General features: G+C 66.2%; 1 protein-coding gene across 5 annotated transcripts in view; it reads right to left on the bottom strand.

Moving 5' to 3' along the window:
- Positions 1 to 16,251, bottom strand: part of LOC117649192 (ras GTPase-activating protein raskol-like) — a 119,536-nt gene that overhangs the window by 83,331 nt on the left and 19,954 nt on the right. Inside the window, exon 2 of one of the 5 annotated variants that reach the window (XM_034391697.1) lies at positions 12,750 to 13,069. The exons of the other annotated variants lie outside the window; for them this stretch is intronic. Coding sequence (XP_034247588.1) covers positions 12,750 to 12,924 — 175 coding nt within the window. The 5' untranslated portion in view covers positions 12,925 to 13,069. The remainder of the gene's footprint in view (positions 1 to 12,749; positions 13,070 to 16,251) is intronic. 5 annotated transcript variants of the gene reach the window in all.

Raw genomic sequence — 16,251 nt, 5'->3', positions numbered from 1 at the left:
CCGCCATCGAGGCCCGAAAGAACACACCCTGTTGTTTTACGGGGACCTTGTTGCCACCCTCTTTACAGCCTGGTGCGCGAACCACGCCAAAAATACAGTGCGCTGCCCGTAGGCCGCGGCCAGCGCGGTGGCCGGCCCGCGGCCCCGCCATGTAGGTCACGACCGTGGTCACGACCGTGGGGGCGCGGGGCGGGGAGGCCGCCGCACCGCGTGCGTCGTGTGCATGGAGGGCTGCTTTGCTCGGTGGGCCGTGGGGCGAGGCCGTGGCGGCAAAGGGACAGGGAACACATGGGGGGCTCGGGGAGGCGATCGGCAACGGGGCAGAGGCCGTGACGGGGCACGGCGACAACGACACGAGGAAACTAATCCGCCGCCGCCGACGACGACGACTTGGCAGGCAAGAGGACGCAGCCGCCGCGACGCACCCCCTCCCCAGTTTGTGTTGGCCGCCACCGTCACCGCCGCGTGTCAGCCGCCTCTGGGTTGACGTTGACCGGCCGCTGCGTCTGAACGCTGGTTGCCAAAATAGACCTTCCGGGCGTCACTTTTCCAGAAAGCACGCCTGGCTTGCTGGTGGCCTTGCCCGCCTGGGCCCCGGTTCGGCCCACCAGTGTCCCATTCGGGACGTTCGGGGCCCAGGAGGTCCCACCCTGCGGTCCCACCCGATCCGCGTGATCCACGTCGCATCGGCGGCGCCATATCGGTTACCAAACACGCGACGAATGAGCGTCACCGGACCGCGACCGAGTCCGTCCGTGTCCACAACGTCCGCAACCCCAAGGCTGCCGAAAAAGAAGAGTCGCACTGTCGCACTCATGGGACCGTCCCAAAAGGTGCGAGAGAGACAGCGACAAAATCGCTCGGCTGCCGGGTTCGACCTGTGCGACACCTGTCTCCCATTCTCGCCAGCCTCCCCGGACCCCGGATAACGGCTAACTAGCTCCATTAAGGCGTGTCCCGGACGCGACACGCGTTGAGTCCTCCAAGACCGGCAGGCGCCACTACTTTCACCCGGGCTAGTTAGAGCACCGCGACGACGCCGCGCCCCGGCTGAAAATCCACACGAAAACAGGGAGCCAAGTTCCGCGGCGGCCAGTCTGGTTCCCGCAGTGCCGCGCCACGGCCACGCGGCCCCGCCCACGCAACCGAAGTCACGGCGGCGTTGCGTGCGGCCCAACGGCGCGGCCCGTCACGGTGACGCGTCAGTGACGCGCAGCACGACAGTCACGGCCAAGGCTGCGCCCGCTGCGAGCACCGCGCCGTGCGCAGCGTCATCCTATTACCGCCGCAACGCAAATTGGAATAATTTTCCGAAAAAGAAATTTAAAGCGTTTTCTTTTGGCGTTTTTTCCCGACGCTGCCGGCCATTCGGGTCACCGAGAGGACGACGACGACGACGATGGTCAGAGGGACGTATCGGGTGTCCGGCACGGTCGCCCGGCCACGGCGGGTACCACATGGGTACCCCTCTGGCCTGCCGCCTGCCGGCTGCCCCCTCGCTCGGCCCGAGTGCCTGACATGCCAGTGACCCTCCGGCGGCCGTCACCGCCAATCACACTCCCAGCGGACGCAAGGCTTCGGCTTCGGCCCCGTCGACGACACTGTGCTCGCTGCCACCAGGGCACTGCAGGGCACGGTGACTTGAGGACGGACTCCGAGACGGTGCCGCCCGCCAAAAGACTTGGAACAAGCTTGGACCACGAGTAATCGGAGAAACGGGACAGTTCGCCTGGTTTGGTTGCCGCTAACAGCTCAATCTGGCCAACCTGATAGTCCGGGCCGGTTACCCCGTGCGCGTTGGATTAGTGCCACGCCCACCCCGCCCTCCACTTGGCAGGCGCCCCGCCCCGCCCCGCGACTCGCGCAGGCAAACGACCCAGCAGACAAACCGAAGCCGGAAAGGAAACAATCAGTTGTTTTCTAGCGCCAGCGAGGAGAGGCCCCGGCCGGTAACGAACACAGAATGGGCCCGAATCAAAGGGGCGGACGAGCACTGTAGCAGACGTGCCGGCAGAGCCTGGCTCTTTCTCTCTCTGTTCCCTCCCAAACAGGTTGACATTCGTTTACACGGCAGGAAAGAAGAACAACGAGGAAAAGGGTCGTTGCAAAGCCTAACTGCGCGACTGCTCGACTCGGGAAGTAAAAAAACACAAAAACAAAACACGATACGGAGGAAGTACTGCCAGGGGGTCGCAAAAAAGACGATGGAAATGGTCACAGCGCAGCGACTGGCAGCGAATAAAAGCACATAGAAGGAGCTAGAGACAGCTAGAGGGAGCTGCTAGGGGCATCCGTTCCCGGTCTTGATCTTGTTTTTGTTCCTCTGACTGGCAGACAAAGCACCACACGTCGCCTCCGTCCACGCACAAGCTTTGCAAACCTGTCGCCTGCGGTTCCGAGTGGCCACTGCCTCTGTCTCCGTCGCACTCCTGCATGGGGGCGCCGCGCCCCGTGAGTGTGAGAGAGAAGGCACACACGGCGCCTGCCTGTCACCGTCCCGTTCATTCGGCCATTCCATTTCTCCACTCGGCGCAGGACGAGAAGGAGGTCGTCAGCTGCTAGAGAGAGATAGGCGCGGCACAGTGGGCCAGAAGACCGGTGGAGGCGGCCAAAGCTCTAGACGCGTTTTGAGCTCCAGAGTCGCTAAACAGGACTCGAACCGAACGTGTGACCCCACTAATGGATTGCTCTCCGAACGAGGAATCCATTGGTGGGGTCACACGTTCGTTTCGAGTTCCATTTAGCGACTCTGGGGCTCAAAACGCGTCCAGAGTATTGGCCGCCTCCACCGGTCCTCTGGCCCACTGTGCGCGGTTTGGCTCGGCCGCCGGCAAAAAGGAACCTGCTGCGCCGACCCGACCGCCTAATGGCAGAGACCGGCAGAGAGGAAGCCGGCGAACCGGGAACCAGGGGAACACGCCACCATATCGCACATCGGGAATAATCACGGGGTCCATGTCGACCAGCGCACACACACACACACACTCACACACACGGCAGCAAACGCGCCATTCATTTGGGGCGGTGCGGTGGTCGGCACGGCGGGGCGGGGAGGGGAGGTCACTGCACTGGCGGCCGGCCGGGTCATGCGGTGCATGGTGTCTCCTAGAAGCGGCGAGGCGAGCCGCGCGGCGGAATCTTGACCGCCATCTCCGACAAGCCGGCCGGCCTGCCAGTGGAGTGGAGCCGCCCGCCGAGGCCGGTCACATTAGTGCGGGCCACTTTATTTCATCTCTGCCGAGCAGCAGACTTATTCGTCGCTGTGTCTCTCTCGCACCTACACGGGGCGCCCCATGAGTGTGAGAGAGACAGCGTCTAAAACGACTCTCGGAATCAGTCTGCAGCAGCAGCAGAAGGAAGAGGTTCGCGAGCAGGTTGGCGTTGTGGGACGAGAACGGATAGAGGAGCAGCCGCTGCAGCGTGGGACTGGCTGGGCTGGCCCGGCGCGGTGTGGGCGCCGAGTCCGCGGGACAATACAGTGTACAGCACGTTTGGAAACGGTGGCCCACACCGCAAGTAGTGACTCACGCGTTGACGGAAATACACCGCCACGCACGCGAAGCGCGGAGCACGCGGTGGCGGCGGTAGAAGGGAGGGGGTACGCGCCGCGCCGCGCAAACGACTCTGGGCGTTATCACGGCCAGATAAGGACGCGAGGAGGAAGCAGGTGGAAAATAAAAGTGAGGCTGCGGTCGTAATGCGGCCGGCGAGGAGGACGGCAGGGCGGCAGCGCGGGCCAGACGACGCGGCGACGCAGCGCGACGCGCAAGACAATCGTATCAGGCGGCGCCGTGCCGCGTGGTGCCGCCGCCTCAGGGCGCCGTCGCCTGCCTGTGCGTGTGGCTGCCTTTGGCACACGTCGCCACTGAACAATCCCTGGTGGAGGGGCTTTCCAGGGGGCTTTCAAGGGATTTTCCAGGGGGCTCCGTGGCGCCGCGGCGGGAACAGGTGCGGAGGGTGGCGGGTCTGGAGGGGCCTGAAGGGGCCCGGTGCCTCCGTTATTGCGCATGGGGCCGCCTCGCCGCGCCCAGGGCGCCACCCCCACCTTTAGCAGCGCAGTGTATCATGGCTTGTTCCGGGGTGCGAGGGGCCGGGCCGGGCCTGGCGGGGCCTGGCGGGCCGGGGCCGCAAGGCTCGCGAGGAACTCCCCTTTGGGGCATCCAATATGCAGCAGGGTCGGTGCATCCTGGAGCAGGGGGCTAATGGCGGTCCGCGGTGAGCGATGCGCGCGCTGCCGTGTCGCCGTGTGTGCCCTTCGCGCCTGGCCGTCAACAAGGCCGTCCCGGCGGTCGTTGGAGCGGCGACCGCAGCGCGGCGGCAGCGCAGCCTCATACCGCGCGATACCGCTAGCGCGCCAGCGGTGGCCGGGCAGGTCGTGCAGGCCGTGCTGGCGCACCTCGTGTGTCGTTTTACGGCCACTACGGGCTATTCATCAGGACGAGGCACTACTGCGGTGCGGCACGGCCGCGCCGCGCTCGGGGTCGTCGGCCGCCCCTAGCGGCGCGCAGCGCGCAGCGCACAGCCAGCAACGCGCAGCGCAGGCCGATGGACCGAAATACTATCAGGCGGAGGAAGTGGAGTGGAGGGGCGAGTTTTGTGCCAAAAGCACGACGGCGGCGTGGCGGAGTGCTCGGCGACCACTCGCACGGCGGCCGGCGGGGGCCGCGACGGCCACCACGCTGTAACGGCCATCGGCAGTCCGGCCCATCCAAAAGGGCATAACGGCCTCACCAGCGCGTCAGACTTGAACGACTTGGCGGCGCACGGCGGCGCGCGGCACGGCGCCCACACTGCACGTTCACCTCGCCTCGCCCTTGCATTTTTCATCCCCCGCTTTGTGGCGGAGGCGGCCTGGCCGAGGCCCTCCATCAAGTCCTCCCCGCGGCGCAGCGCACGCCGAGTAGCGCGCAGCCTGCAGTTCCAGGACTCCTTCCGTAGCTCTGTCTCTCGCACTCGTGGGGCGTGCCCTATACGTGCGAGAGACACCGAGCGACGAAAACGACTCTCGGAGTCAGTCTGCCGGGCTGCCCCCGGGAAGGACCTGCTCCCGGCCGTGACGTCGCTACACCGGATGTGCTCTCGGCCGCTATCTTGCCATTCGCGATAGCCGGTGTGAGGTCCGGTCCGGTCCGGCCGGCCTGGTCGGCCAGGCCGGGCCAGGGTCGCACAATCGGCCCTCAATGGCACCTGCGAAGCAGCACGGCGAGCTCGTCCTCCAAAACGCCTTTCCGTCAACACCACTGGCACCCGCCCAACCGCGGCGACACCGAAACAAAACTTGAAAAACGGCGCGCGGCCCGGCCGGACCCGCTGCTCCACTGTCAGTCCACTGGCGCAGGGCCTGCCGGCTTATCTCGGCAAAGCCGTGCCGTGCCGCCGTGCTCTAGCTGCTCTGCCTCCAGTTCCTGCTGCAACGGGCCGCGGCCGCTATCTCCATCACACGTCGCCGTCGACGACACCGGCTGAATCAACACCGCCTCCACCACCTCCCCGACGACGGAACGGGGGTTCCAGCCGCGTCGCCGCGACAGCAGCGCCCCGCGCGGCCGAGCCAGGAAAGTGAGAGTATGAGAAATTTCCAGCGGCTAACGAGTGCGCGGCGGCGCCAAGCTGGCGGCTTATCACGCGATTGCGCGCCGGGGAAGGGGGTGGGGCTAGAAAGCGAAAAGGGGATCGGCTGTGTACAACAACAACAGCGGCCATCCATCTTCGGGACGGAAGCGACCCCATTTGCTCGTCGGTGTCGGTGACTGAAGCACGTGAAACAGAACGCCTGTTGTCGTCTGCTTGTCCACTGCGCGGCGCGCCCAGCGCCCCGTCACCTTGACGCGGCTTACGGCCGCAAAGCGAGTAAAGAAACGAGGCAAATGACAGGGCGCTTCCCTGCTTCGCTCCGTTTTACTGCCCACCGCCGCGGCGAGGCCTTGGCTCGGCCACCTCGACGAAACAATCCGCCGCGGTGGACAGCAGCAACAACAACAACTGGGCCTTGGTCAGCGCCGGGGCCTAGCCTGGGCGCGGAGCGTGGAGAGGCTCCAGAAAACAGCAACAACAACAATGTGAACCGAGTCGGGTTCGAACCCGCGTGCGATGCGGCGGGACGGCCAGTCGCAGGTGCGCCGTGTCCGCCCGTCCGGCCTCATCGTCCAGTCCGGGCACGCGCCGCGCTGCCGCGCACGCCGAGGGAGGAAAAGGGCTCCAAGGACGCGAGGACCGCTCGCCGCTCTGTCTCTCTCGCACCCGCACGGGACGCCCCGGGACTGCGACAGAGACGGAGCGACGCAGCGATCCTCCGGAATCGCTCGGCAGTGCGGACGGCCTTCGACGAGAAGGTGCGACGGGACGGCGTTCCCAGGCAGCGCGCGTCCCGTCCGCGTCGTCGTCGCCGTCGCCCCCCGCTGGCGGCCCTGGCGCTTCCCAAATCTGAGCTGAATAGGGGATGAGTCGGCCAGCTCATTGGCGCGTCCTGGAACGCCCTGGAACGCCCTGGAACGCCCTGGAACGCCCTGCAAGTCCTGGAAAGGCGGCTGGCCGGGACTCCAGGTGCGACTCGATGCGGGCCGCGCGGCCGCGCCACCCTCCCGCCTTCTCGGACTCCATCCTTATCGTAAATGCATGAGGCCCCCGCAGAGGGCGCTACGGCCCCTACGGTGCAGGGCCGCCGGGGGAGGGGCGGTGCGCCGTGCCCAGGATGCACTGCGGCCCGGCGAGGGGCGGGGGGGGGGGGCGGGGCGGGGCGGGGCGGGGCGGGGCGGGGCAGGGCGGGGCGGGCCTCATGACTGGCCGCTGGCACCGCTGGCACAGTACGGCGTACTGCGAGTCGGTTTCGCTTCGGCTGAAAGCGGTTTCCCCGAGCACACGCACGCATTCCCATTCAGCTCGGATGCGCGTACACTGTACGGCGTGCACCAAAGCGTGCACCTGCACCCCGCGCCGCGGCCGTGGACCGCGCCGCTATCTCGGGTCGCGCGTCGACGCGTTATCGCCGCGATACGCGATAAATGAGTCACGGACGCGGCGACGCGGCGACCCGCCCGCCGTCCAACGGGAGCACCGCGGAGCCCCGCGGACCACGGTCCCACACTGTTGACACGCGCCGGGCCGCCGCCGCGACACCGACACCCTCGTCGTCTAGGGTGGCCGCGGTCCCCGCCCTTCCGGCGCGACCCGCACCCGCCACACCGTTTTCGAGCACAAAAATTAAAAATAAAGCGGAGTGTGTTTTCCGAAGCGCGGTGGCCGCGCGTGGCTGACTGTCTGGCTGGCTGGCTGGCTGGCTCTGGCGGGGTCGGCGGCGCGGCGAGTGACTGACGAAAAATCAAAGTGTTCCGGACTTCCCTCCCGTTCGCCCGGCCGGCGCCATGCATGCACCGCCCGCTTCCGCCGGGACTCAACTCGAACGAGGCAGCCCCGCATCCGGCGCGCCGCGTCGCGCCGTGCCGCGCCCTGCCGTGCCGTGCCGTGCCCTGCCGGGCCGGGCCAGGCAGCGGCGACACATCTCGACTCATCACGACATCACCGACTGTACAGCACCACGAGACTCACTCCGAGTGCACCACACACAGCAATTACAGCGCGGGCCAATGACTGCGTCGCCGCGTTGCCGCACCGCGGCAAGTGTGCCTTCGAAACGCACTCCCTTCACGCCCACCGCAAACACACACACACACACACACACACACACACACACACACACACACACACACACACACACACACACACACACACACACCACACACACACACACACACACACACACACACACACACACACACACACACACACAGAGCACGTTGCACTACTTGGCGTTTTGCGCCGCCAGGGCGTGTAGGGGCGACACGTCCGTGCTGACCGACGTGCATTCTGACGCGTCGAGGAAGTAGGCTTTTGTGTGCTGGGGCGTTGTGCGTGCGTGTGTGTGTGTGTGTGTGTGTGTGTGTGTGACACGCACGTGCGGGGGCAGAGGTGGCAGGGGAAGCACTACAGCAGGAAGAACGGTATCGTTCACTGGAGGGCAGATCCGGCGCCGGGGCGAGGAGGGGTGCGGTGCGAGTGCGGCCGGCCGGCCCCTATGCCAGCGCCGCTAGCACCGCCAGCGTACCGCGTGTAGGAGAGGGGGGGGGGCACCTGACGGAACGAAAACCCAATCGGAAATCGGAAACAATAATACGGCGTGGTCTGGGCGCGAGCCAGGAGCACCCTGCTGCTCTGCCGCCCCGCCGCCAGAGGCAAGTGCGTTGGTGTGTGTGTGTGTGTGTGTGTTTGGCCTACACTGTAATTCCTACAACCGAGGGGCTCGTCTCCGGCGGCGCGCTGGCGCTTCGACCTTCGCGGCGGTTAACCAAACCAAACGCATCAGCTGATTGAACGGGCTGTACCTTGGCGCAGGCCAGCAGGGCGCCACACCAAGTGGGTCAGCCTCACGCGCACACACAAGCACAGGCACACACACGCACTCGACTATAGGCACTCGCATTACGCCAGGCAGCAGTAGTAGAAGTGGCAACTGGTGGAGGAGCGGCGCCATCAAATCCACAGCCGTGCGCAAGCAGACAGCGTGGAGCGGAGCGTCCTACCTATACTTCCCAGAACGAAACTATCCCATGGCGCCTCACACAGACAGAGCGTCTGCCAAGGCGTCTGCCCTTCCGTCGGCCGGTTCGTCGGAGCCACCGCGCCGCACCGCGCGCAGGCTGCACTCGTTGTTACCCTTTAACGAAGACCGACCGCGGCACGGACACGCGTTCACACACGCGCACGCAGGCGCGCGAACCCCGCGAGCGCGAGCCTCTTCTCTCCTCCAAGCAGGACGCGACCGCTCTGAGCAGCCCATCTCGCGGTCCGACAGAAAGCGAAATCCGGAGTCCTTCCAAAACGAATCCTCTCCCTTTCCAGAACCACGCCGTTTTTGCGTGCGTTCCTCTGGGGCGGTCCAGCCCTCGGTCCAGCGGACCCTGGACCGCGTCCACCGCGGCAGTCCCACGCCGCGCGCTGTGTGTACACTGTGCCCTGCTCACGCAATCGCAGAGCCCGAACAATCGCATATCACATCAGCGGCACAAAAAGCAACAATCACGGACACTTTTTCCTCCGACTTGGTTTTGTTTTTCCCGTCTTTCCCGCGTGCGGCCGCGCCACCGCCTTCTAGCTAATTAGAAGCCGCGTCGGGACAGGCAGGCAGGCAAGCAGGCAGGCACTGGGAGAGACACATCATTTCCCTGCCGCTGTCCGTCCAGCATCCGGCCACGTTCGGCAACTTTCTTCGGCAGATTCCGAAGAGTCGTTTCGTCGCTCTGTCTCTCTCGCACCGCTGCTGCGGCAGCCCCACGTGCGCGACAGAGACAGGGTGACGAAAGCGCCTGGCGGGTCGGCCGTCCCGCAAGACAGACGTGCGCAGCGGCGGGGGTGCTGCCTACCCTGCATTACCATTACCATTACGGGCTGGACCACGGCGGCGGGGCGGGCCGCGCCACGCCACGCCACCCTCCTCCGGGGGCTGCGGCACGAGGCACAAGCCCCGCCGCGTGCTTTTGATATCGATACCCGCCTTGCAGTGCAGGGCCGCGGGTGGCCGTGGGCGGGGCGGCGGGGCACGACGTCTCTGATTCTCCGATTCCGATCCGTCCGGCCGCGGGACGCGCGTCACGGCCGTGGCCGCCACGGCTGCGCACCCGTGCGCGTCGCGGCGCAATCCGATCTGCGCCTTGTTTGTCTGCCGCGCTCAAAACTCAATACGCCCTGCGAGGCGTCCGACGCACGAATCCGCGGCCTGCCCGAGACGACAAGCGGGGGAAAGAAAAAATGGGGCGCGAACGCGCGGAACGCCAAACCACTGGCAGCTGTTTCAGCAGAGTCGTTTTCGTCGCCCTGTCTCTCTCGCACTCGCGGGGTGGCCCCTATAGGTGCGAGAGAGACAGAGCGGTGAAGCCGACTCTCGGAATCAGTCTGCTGTTGCGACACGCGGACACGCCGCGGGGGGTCGCGGAGGAGGGCGGGGTGGGCGCGGCGCGGCAGTAAGGTAGGCCTGCCGCCTTTTATTATAATTTTGAATTCGGTTGCGCGCGCCCGGCCTGCCGCGCCGCGCCCCGCCCCGCCCCGCCCCGCCCCGCCCCCCGCACGCGACGTTCGCACGGCCCCAATGAGTGCGAGAAGTACAAGAGTTATCAACGCTCTCATACACGGTGCTGCTCGCTCTGCTCGCCCCTCGCGTCTGGCGCAACAAAGCTCTCGTTCGGCAAGCGCGCCAATTTCCTAACAAACAGCGCCATTGCAGTGTGCAGGTGGGAAAACAGGAAAAAACAAACCTGCAGGCGCGGCGCTCCATTTTCCATTTTCCCCTTTGAGCGGCGCCGCGAGGCACAGTTACCTGCAGTGGCGATGCATGTGCAAGTGGGGCCCGGGGCGGCCGAGGGGCTGGGCCGGCCGCGTGCATGGAAAGGCCCCGTGTCGTCACGCTCTGGAAAGCGGCTCACGCCCGCGCCTCGACGCGCACGCCGGCGGCACGCCAGAGGCACGCCAGAGGCACGCCAGCGCGCCCGGCCTTGTCCAGAACACGGCCGCCCCGGCACCGCCCACGCCGTGTTCGCCCCGAACCGCTTGGCGGTGGCCGTCGTCGACGGCAAGGTGCACGCCACGACGCCGAGGCCCGCGAAGTGGGCTAGGCGAGAGCCACGGCCTTGGCGGGGGGATAGACGGCGTCGGCGGCGCGTCGTCGAAGCGGCACCAGGACGCCGCCGAGCCGACCGGCCTCAGAGGAAGGAGGCCGTCGTCCTCGTCCCCGGGGAGGGCTCCGCCTGGCGCCGCGCTCGGCCAGGACGTAAAGGCGCTAACGGTCGAATCTCCGCGACGCACAGGCTGGCGCCCCGCTCTGCCGCGCTGTGCTCTGCCGGCATTCTTGGCACCCACAGTGTGCACCGCCTCTAACAACCTGGCCGGGCCGCGGCAGAGAGAGGCCCGTCGCGGCCCGTCCCGTCCCGATTGCAATGGACTGCTGAAAATACACCGGCGGAAAAACTGGCGTCCGTCGCGCTCGAAGATGATGAAGGCCGGTGGTCTGATGAAGGCTGTACGTAGTGTGTAATGTAACGCCGGTTTCACTCCCGGCAAGACAAACAAAAAGACGCCCACTCGACGTGATAATCCTCTAGCTTTCCGCGGATTAAAGCGAGAGTGCTGGGAACGCGTTTCTCCTGCTTGATGCCGACACGCCTTTTCCCCCGCGCGCCTTCCTCATCACGTGAGAAGAAGAAGACCCCCGTCATTATGATCGTCATTACGATTTTCGTGTCCGCTTTGCCGCTGGGCGTGTCGCCGCGGTGGGCGGTGTGCGAACGGCGGCCAGCTCGCTGGCCACTACAAACAGAGCCCTCGCGAGGCCAGCCCACTGGGACAGCCCCCCGCGACGACGCGGAGGTGGCACCCGCACGGCGTTCCTTGAGGCGCCACCGCCGCCAGGTTCGTTACTTTGGAGGACCGCGTCGACGACCTGGAAAAAGTTTCGGCGCGGTGCTGCGATTGCGGATTGGGGTCGCGAACACCAGTGGCGGTGGGCCGGGCGGGCCGGCAGAGGCGTGGCGTGGGCCGAGACAAAAGCAGTGGCGGCGCGTAGATCATGTCCCAATGGTTGGACGGGGCGCGGGAAGGGGATCAGACGACGCGGAGCCGTAGAGCCCCCAGCGTGCCGTCCATCGTGGCGGTAACGATCACGGGCGCCATCGCCACCGCCGGACGGTCGTCCCGACTGATTTGAAGGGCCGTAAACACAGCCGGGGAGGGCTCGTCAAAGGTGGCGCAGGCGCGGCACGGCGGCGCGGCGCGGCACGGCGGCGAGGGCCCCGAGGCCGGGCACGGCGCGGAGCTGCCTCCATTCAAGAATAGAATCTGGGTCGCTGTCACCAGCGAGCCCCACGCCGGGGCTACCGGGGCTACCGGGGCCAGGCTGCAGGGCGCGGCCAACCCTGCGCCCAAGACACCTGGCTGGTTAATCGCGGCGAACCATCTCCCCCTCGGCCTCCTCGGCCTGCTCGGCCTGCTTGGTGCAGCACGACGGCGTGCTCGTCGGCGCACTGCGGAACGCGCAGCAGCGAGGCGCCTTATCGGCCGATTCACGGACGCGGCGATGACGGCCGCCAGAGTCGAGAGGCGCATTCATCGCGGTGACAGTGACGGCCGCGATGACGTCAGAGGACGCGCAGTCTCTCTCGCGCTCACGGGGCGCTCCATTGGGGTGCGAGGGAGACAGATCGCTCGGCGGCCGTCGAATCGCGGCCGACTGCTGGACCGTGAAAGTGACCGCCGGACAGCGCGGCATCCAAAAGTTGTTATCTACCGATGCATCGCGCGACACCCGCGGCGACAACGCCGACAAGTGCGTCGCGGCGGACGGGCGGCCGCGCCGGCCCTGCGGTATTTGCATACGGTAATGGCAATGCGCGCTGCGTCGCTGCGTCACTGCGTCGCCCTTTCCGCCGTCACGTTGCTGACGTGCGTCGCCAGCCTCATGTTCATGTGACTGCCGCGTCACGCCCCGCTGGGCACGGTGCGCGCTGCGCACCCAGCCGACCAGGCCGGACCAGACCGGCGTCGCGCGGCCGAGCACGGCGGGCCTGCACCAGGAATGGCAAATACAAACACAAATGCAAGCACAAATAGGGCCGTGACCACGACGACACTGCGACCGCACAGCGGGTGCAGCAGTGCAATCGCAACCTACACAGACACGCACACACACACGCGCGCATTGGGCCTACCATCATCATCCTCGTCGTCGTCCTCGACGGAGGCGGCGCCGCGCAGGCACGAGTGGAAGCTCCTGGAGATCCTCCTGCTGGACGTGGTGCTGTGGCCGTCCATGGGGGAGGCGGCGTCGCGCGCCGACATCCTGGAGGACACGCGCGACGACGTGGACGAGATGGTGGACGTCATGGTGGTTCAGTCAGGCTGGCGGGGGTGCGGCGGGGCGCGTTGGCACGCCGACGACGTCCAGCGCCATGCACGGCGCGGCCTTGCAACGGCTTAGGCCCGGGCGGCCTTCATGGCCCTCGCGGCCTCGGGTTCGACTCCCGCCGACCTGGATGGCAACGCAGGTTGGTGACGGCGTTCGCGCGCACGCACCTCCTCGAGGCTCTTGACGGCGTGCGCGCGGCCAGTGGTGCGTGTGTCTGCTTGAGGTTGAGGCTCTCGGAGAAGCATCGCGTTCGTTCATTCCGTCTTCGACAGCAGCAGCAGCAGCGGCCCGGCTACCCACTGACCCGCAATGCCTCGCCTTCGTGCTCCGCGGCGCTGCTGCAGCGCGTTGCTGCTCCGCCACCACACGACGACGCGGTGCGCGGTACGCCGCCGGTGCGGTACCCTGCGGCGGCGGCGCGCTGCCTCGGCGGTAGTGCCGCGGTACCCCACGGCGGCCGGCGGCTGGCGCCAAGCACCGGAAGCGGATAGCAGCTCCCCCCCCCCCTCGGTTTGCACCCACACTTTCCTTCGGGCAAACAGTAGCACGGCGGGCGCGGCCTGCGTGCACCGCAGCACTGCGCAGCACGCGTGCACCGGCCCAGCGGCTAGCCTCGCGGAGGGGGAACGGGGAACCGGGACGCCGAGGTGGGAACGGAAGAGGTATCGGGCGGGGCGGGGCGCGCCGAGTGCCGGGTCCATAATTACCACCCTCAGCCACAACGGGGCGATTGAAAAACGGACAACACGGCCTATGCCGGCCCGCCGAGGCTGGCAGGCAGCGCGGTTATTGTTTCACGGGAGAGGCCCCCTGGGACTCTGGGACCCTCGGCCGCCCTCGGCCCTCCGGGACCCCCAGGACCGCGTCAGCATCCTTCTGATTGGGGCGATGGGCCGCGATAGGGCAGGAAGAGTCTCGGTACTCGGCTCATTACTTAAGCGGTTACGTCTGGGCATGCCTTTGGGGCACCAGACTGAGTGTCGTTTTCGTCGCTCTATCTCTCTCGCACCGATGGGGCGTCCTGTAAGGGTGCGAGAGAGACAGAGCGACGGAAAGGACTCTCGAAATCAGTCTGCAGGCAGGCACCCCGCCTGGTCCACGCTGAAAAACGCACCCGCTGAAAGCCATGCGCGCGCGTCCGCGGCCGGCCCGCCCCCTTCCTGGGTCCAAATGAGACGGCCCGGCTGTCGGCCGGAGGGAGAAACACAGCAGACTCAAAGCCGACTCAAAGCTCGCCCCGAAATCACAAATCAAACAGGGCCCCGCCGCGCCGCGCCGCGCTGACTGAAGGCAGTCCATTCCCAGCGGCACATATGCCCCGAAAAAACAGAAACAGAGCGAGCGCACAGATGCGCCGCCTCGCTCCCTCTTCCCCTCCCTCCCCGACTCGCTGTCAATACCTTTCATATTAAAATCGCGCCCGTCAGCCGGACGGCCGCCAACGTTTTTCACGATGCGACGGCCAGCCCAGCCCAGCCCGTCGGGGGCCCCGTCTGCAGTTCGTCAGCTCCTCTCGCCACGGCCTTCATTATCGGAATACGGAGAGAGACTGTCTCGTTCCGTCTCCCCAGCGAGACGCGGCGGCGGATTGAGCCGTCATCTCCATACAACGGCAGCCACGGCAGCCAAGGAGTGCCACGCCAGCCACTGTGGCGCGGCCGTGTGTGTTAACAACGACACCAGAAATAGCAGACACGCCCCCTCCACCCTCGCTCTCTCTCTCTCTCTCCGACACGCGTCGAGGGCATGCCGTTTGTTGTAAGTACACTCGTCTCGTGGGCCTGCCTGCTCCCTCCGCCGAAAGGGCGGACAAGATCCACGCGCCGGCCGCCATGGCACACCAGCTGAGTCAATCCAATCCGCGCGTCGCGCGACCCGCCAGGGAACCGCCAGGGTACCGCCAGGGTACCGCCGCACCGCGGGCACCTCGCCGTTCGCCGCCATCGTCTGCGCGTCGCGACGTCGCTACTTTTCGCAACTCGTTTTTCCGGTGTACGGGCGAATCTACGCGGCCCTGGCGCCACCCACTCGGGGATGGTGATCGGGCTGCGTCCCCCGGGGCGGGGCGGGGCGGGGCGGGGCGGCCCCGAGATCAGCATCGACTGGCCTCGGCCGCCAAAGCCCAAGTCCGGGCTGCAGCCAACTAGCCGGATAATATCCACGTGGGCGGGTAATCCTGGCAATCCTGGTCGGCCCGTTACAATGCACCACCTGCGGCACGCGCTTCTTTGCCTTGATCGGCGCGTGGGATTCGACTGATGGACTGACCGATCCGACGGCCGCGGCGGCACAATGCGAAATTCAAATATGCTTGAAAAAGCGCGCGCTCCAAGGAATGGCTTCGTCCAAGGGCGACTTACAGTGCGGCCGAGCCGAGGCCGAGCACGCACGACGCGGCCATTTCGTTGTTTCCCTCGACAGGAATGCCGCCGGGTTATGCAAAGCGCCGCGGTTTGGTTCGGTTGCCGTTGCCACCGCCCGCACGCCGTCGTCATGCCGTCATCGCGCACCCCCGGACACGGCGCGGCCTGGGTCTCGGGGGCCGTGGGGGCCGCCAGGCCAGGCCGTCGACACCGAGTGCCCCAAAAAAGTGTTTGACGTGCTGCACACGCCACGCAGCCCCCGCCGCCGAACGCGACCCACTTAGATTAGGCCGAGCTCCTGCAGGCCAGGCCGCTGCACACTGCAAGCATAGCCCGTCGTCGCGGCCCTCCGCGGGAGGAGCGCGCCCAAGTTGCAGTCCAAGTCACACTCGATGTCAATCTTCAGCAACCGAGAGGTGCTGTTCTTACTGACTGCTCCTCCCCTCCCCTCCCCTTCCTTTCGACTGCCGAAATTTGCACCGACACGTCTGCCCACTATGAATACCGCCTCAAGGTCAGGGCCGGCCCGTTTTGGCCAAGCCGTCGGACGACAGCCAGTGGCCAGTCGGGTCACGCGGCGAAAGTGCGTGTGTCACTTCGAGTTGTCACTCCTAGTGTTGCTAGGCCACTAGGCCGGTGGCATTGCCGCCGCGAGTTATACCGAAATTCGCCCCACCACTAAATCGTTTGGGGAAACTCGAACTGAAACGAAATCAACTTGATGACCAACACGATCTCGCGAAACCCTTGGTTTCCTATCCTTTTCTCGTTTCTTTGTTTTTTGCTTTTGGGGGTGGAGCACTAAAACCCCAGTGCATCTCGCCAGGGCCCACGCCCGCGTACAAGCTCAGTGGGGCTGGCTAGGAGGTTGTTCATCGGAGACGGTGCTCGGAAGCGGCCTTCTGGCATTGCGAGAGACTCTGAAGAGGCAACTCGCTCGCT

The sequence above is a fragment of the Thrips palmi genome, unplaced genomic scaffold (genome assembly GCF_012932325.1).
Source record: "Thrips palmi isolate BJ-2018 unplaced genomic scaffold, TpBJ-2018v1 HiC_scaffold_4, whole genome shotgun sequence".
Classification (NCBI taxonomy): domain Eukaryota; kingdom Metazoa; phylum Arthropoda; class Insecta; order Thysanoptera; family Thripidae; genus Thrips; species Thrips palmi.
The sequence above is the reverse complement of the archived record's forward strand: the minus strand, read 5'-3'. Positions and strand labels throughout refer to the sequence as shown.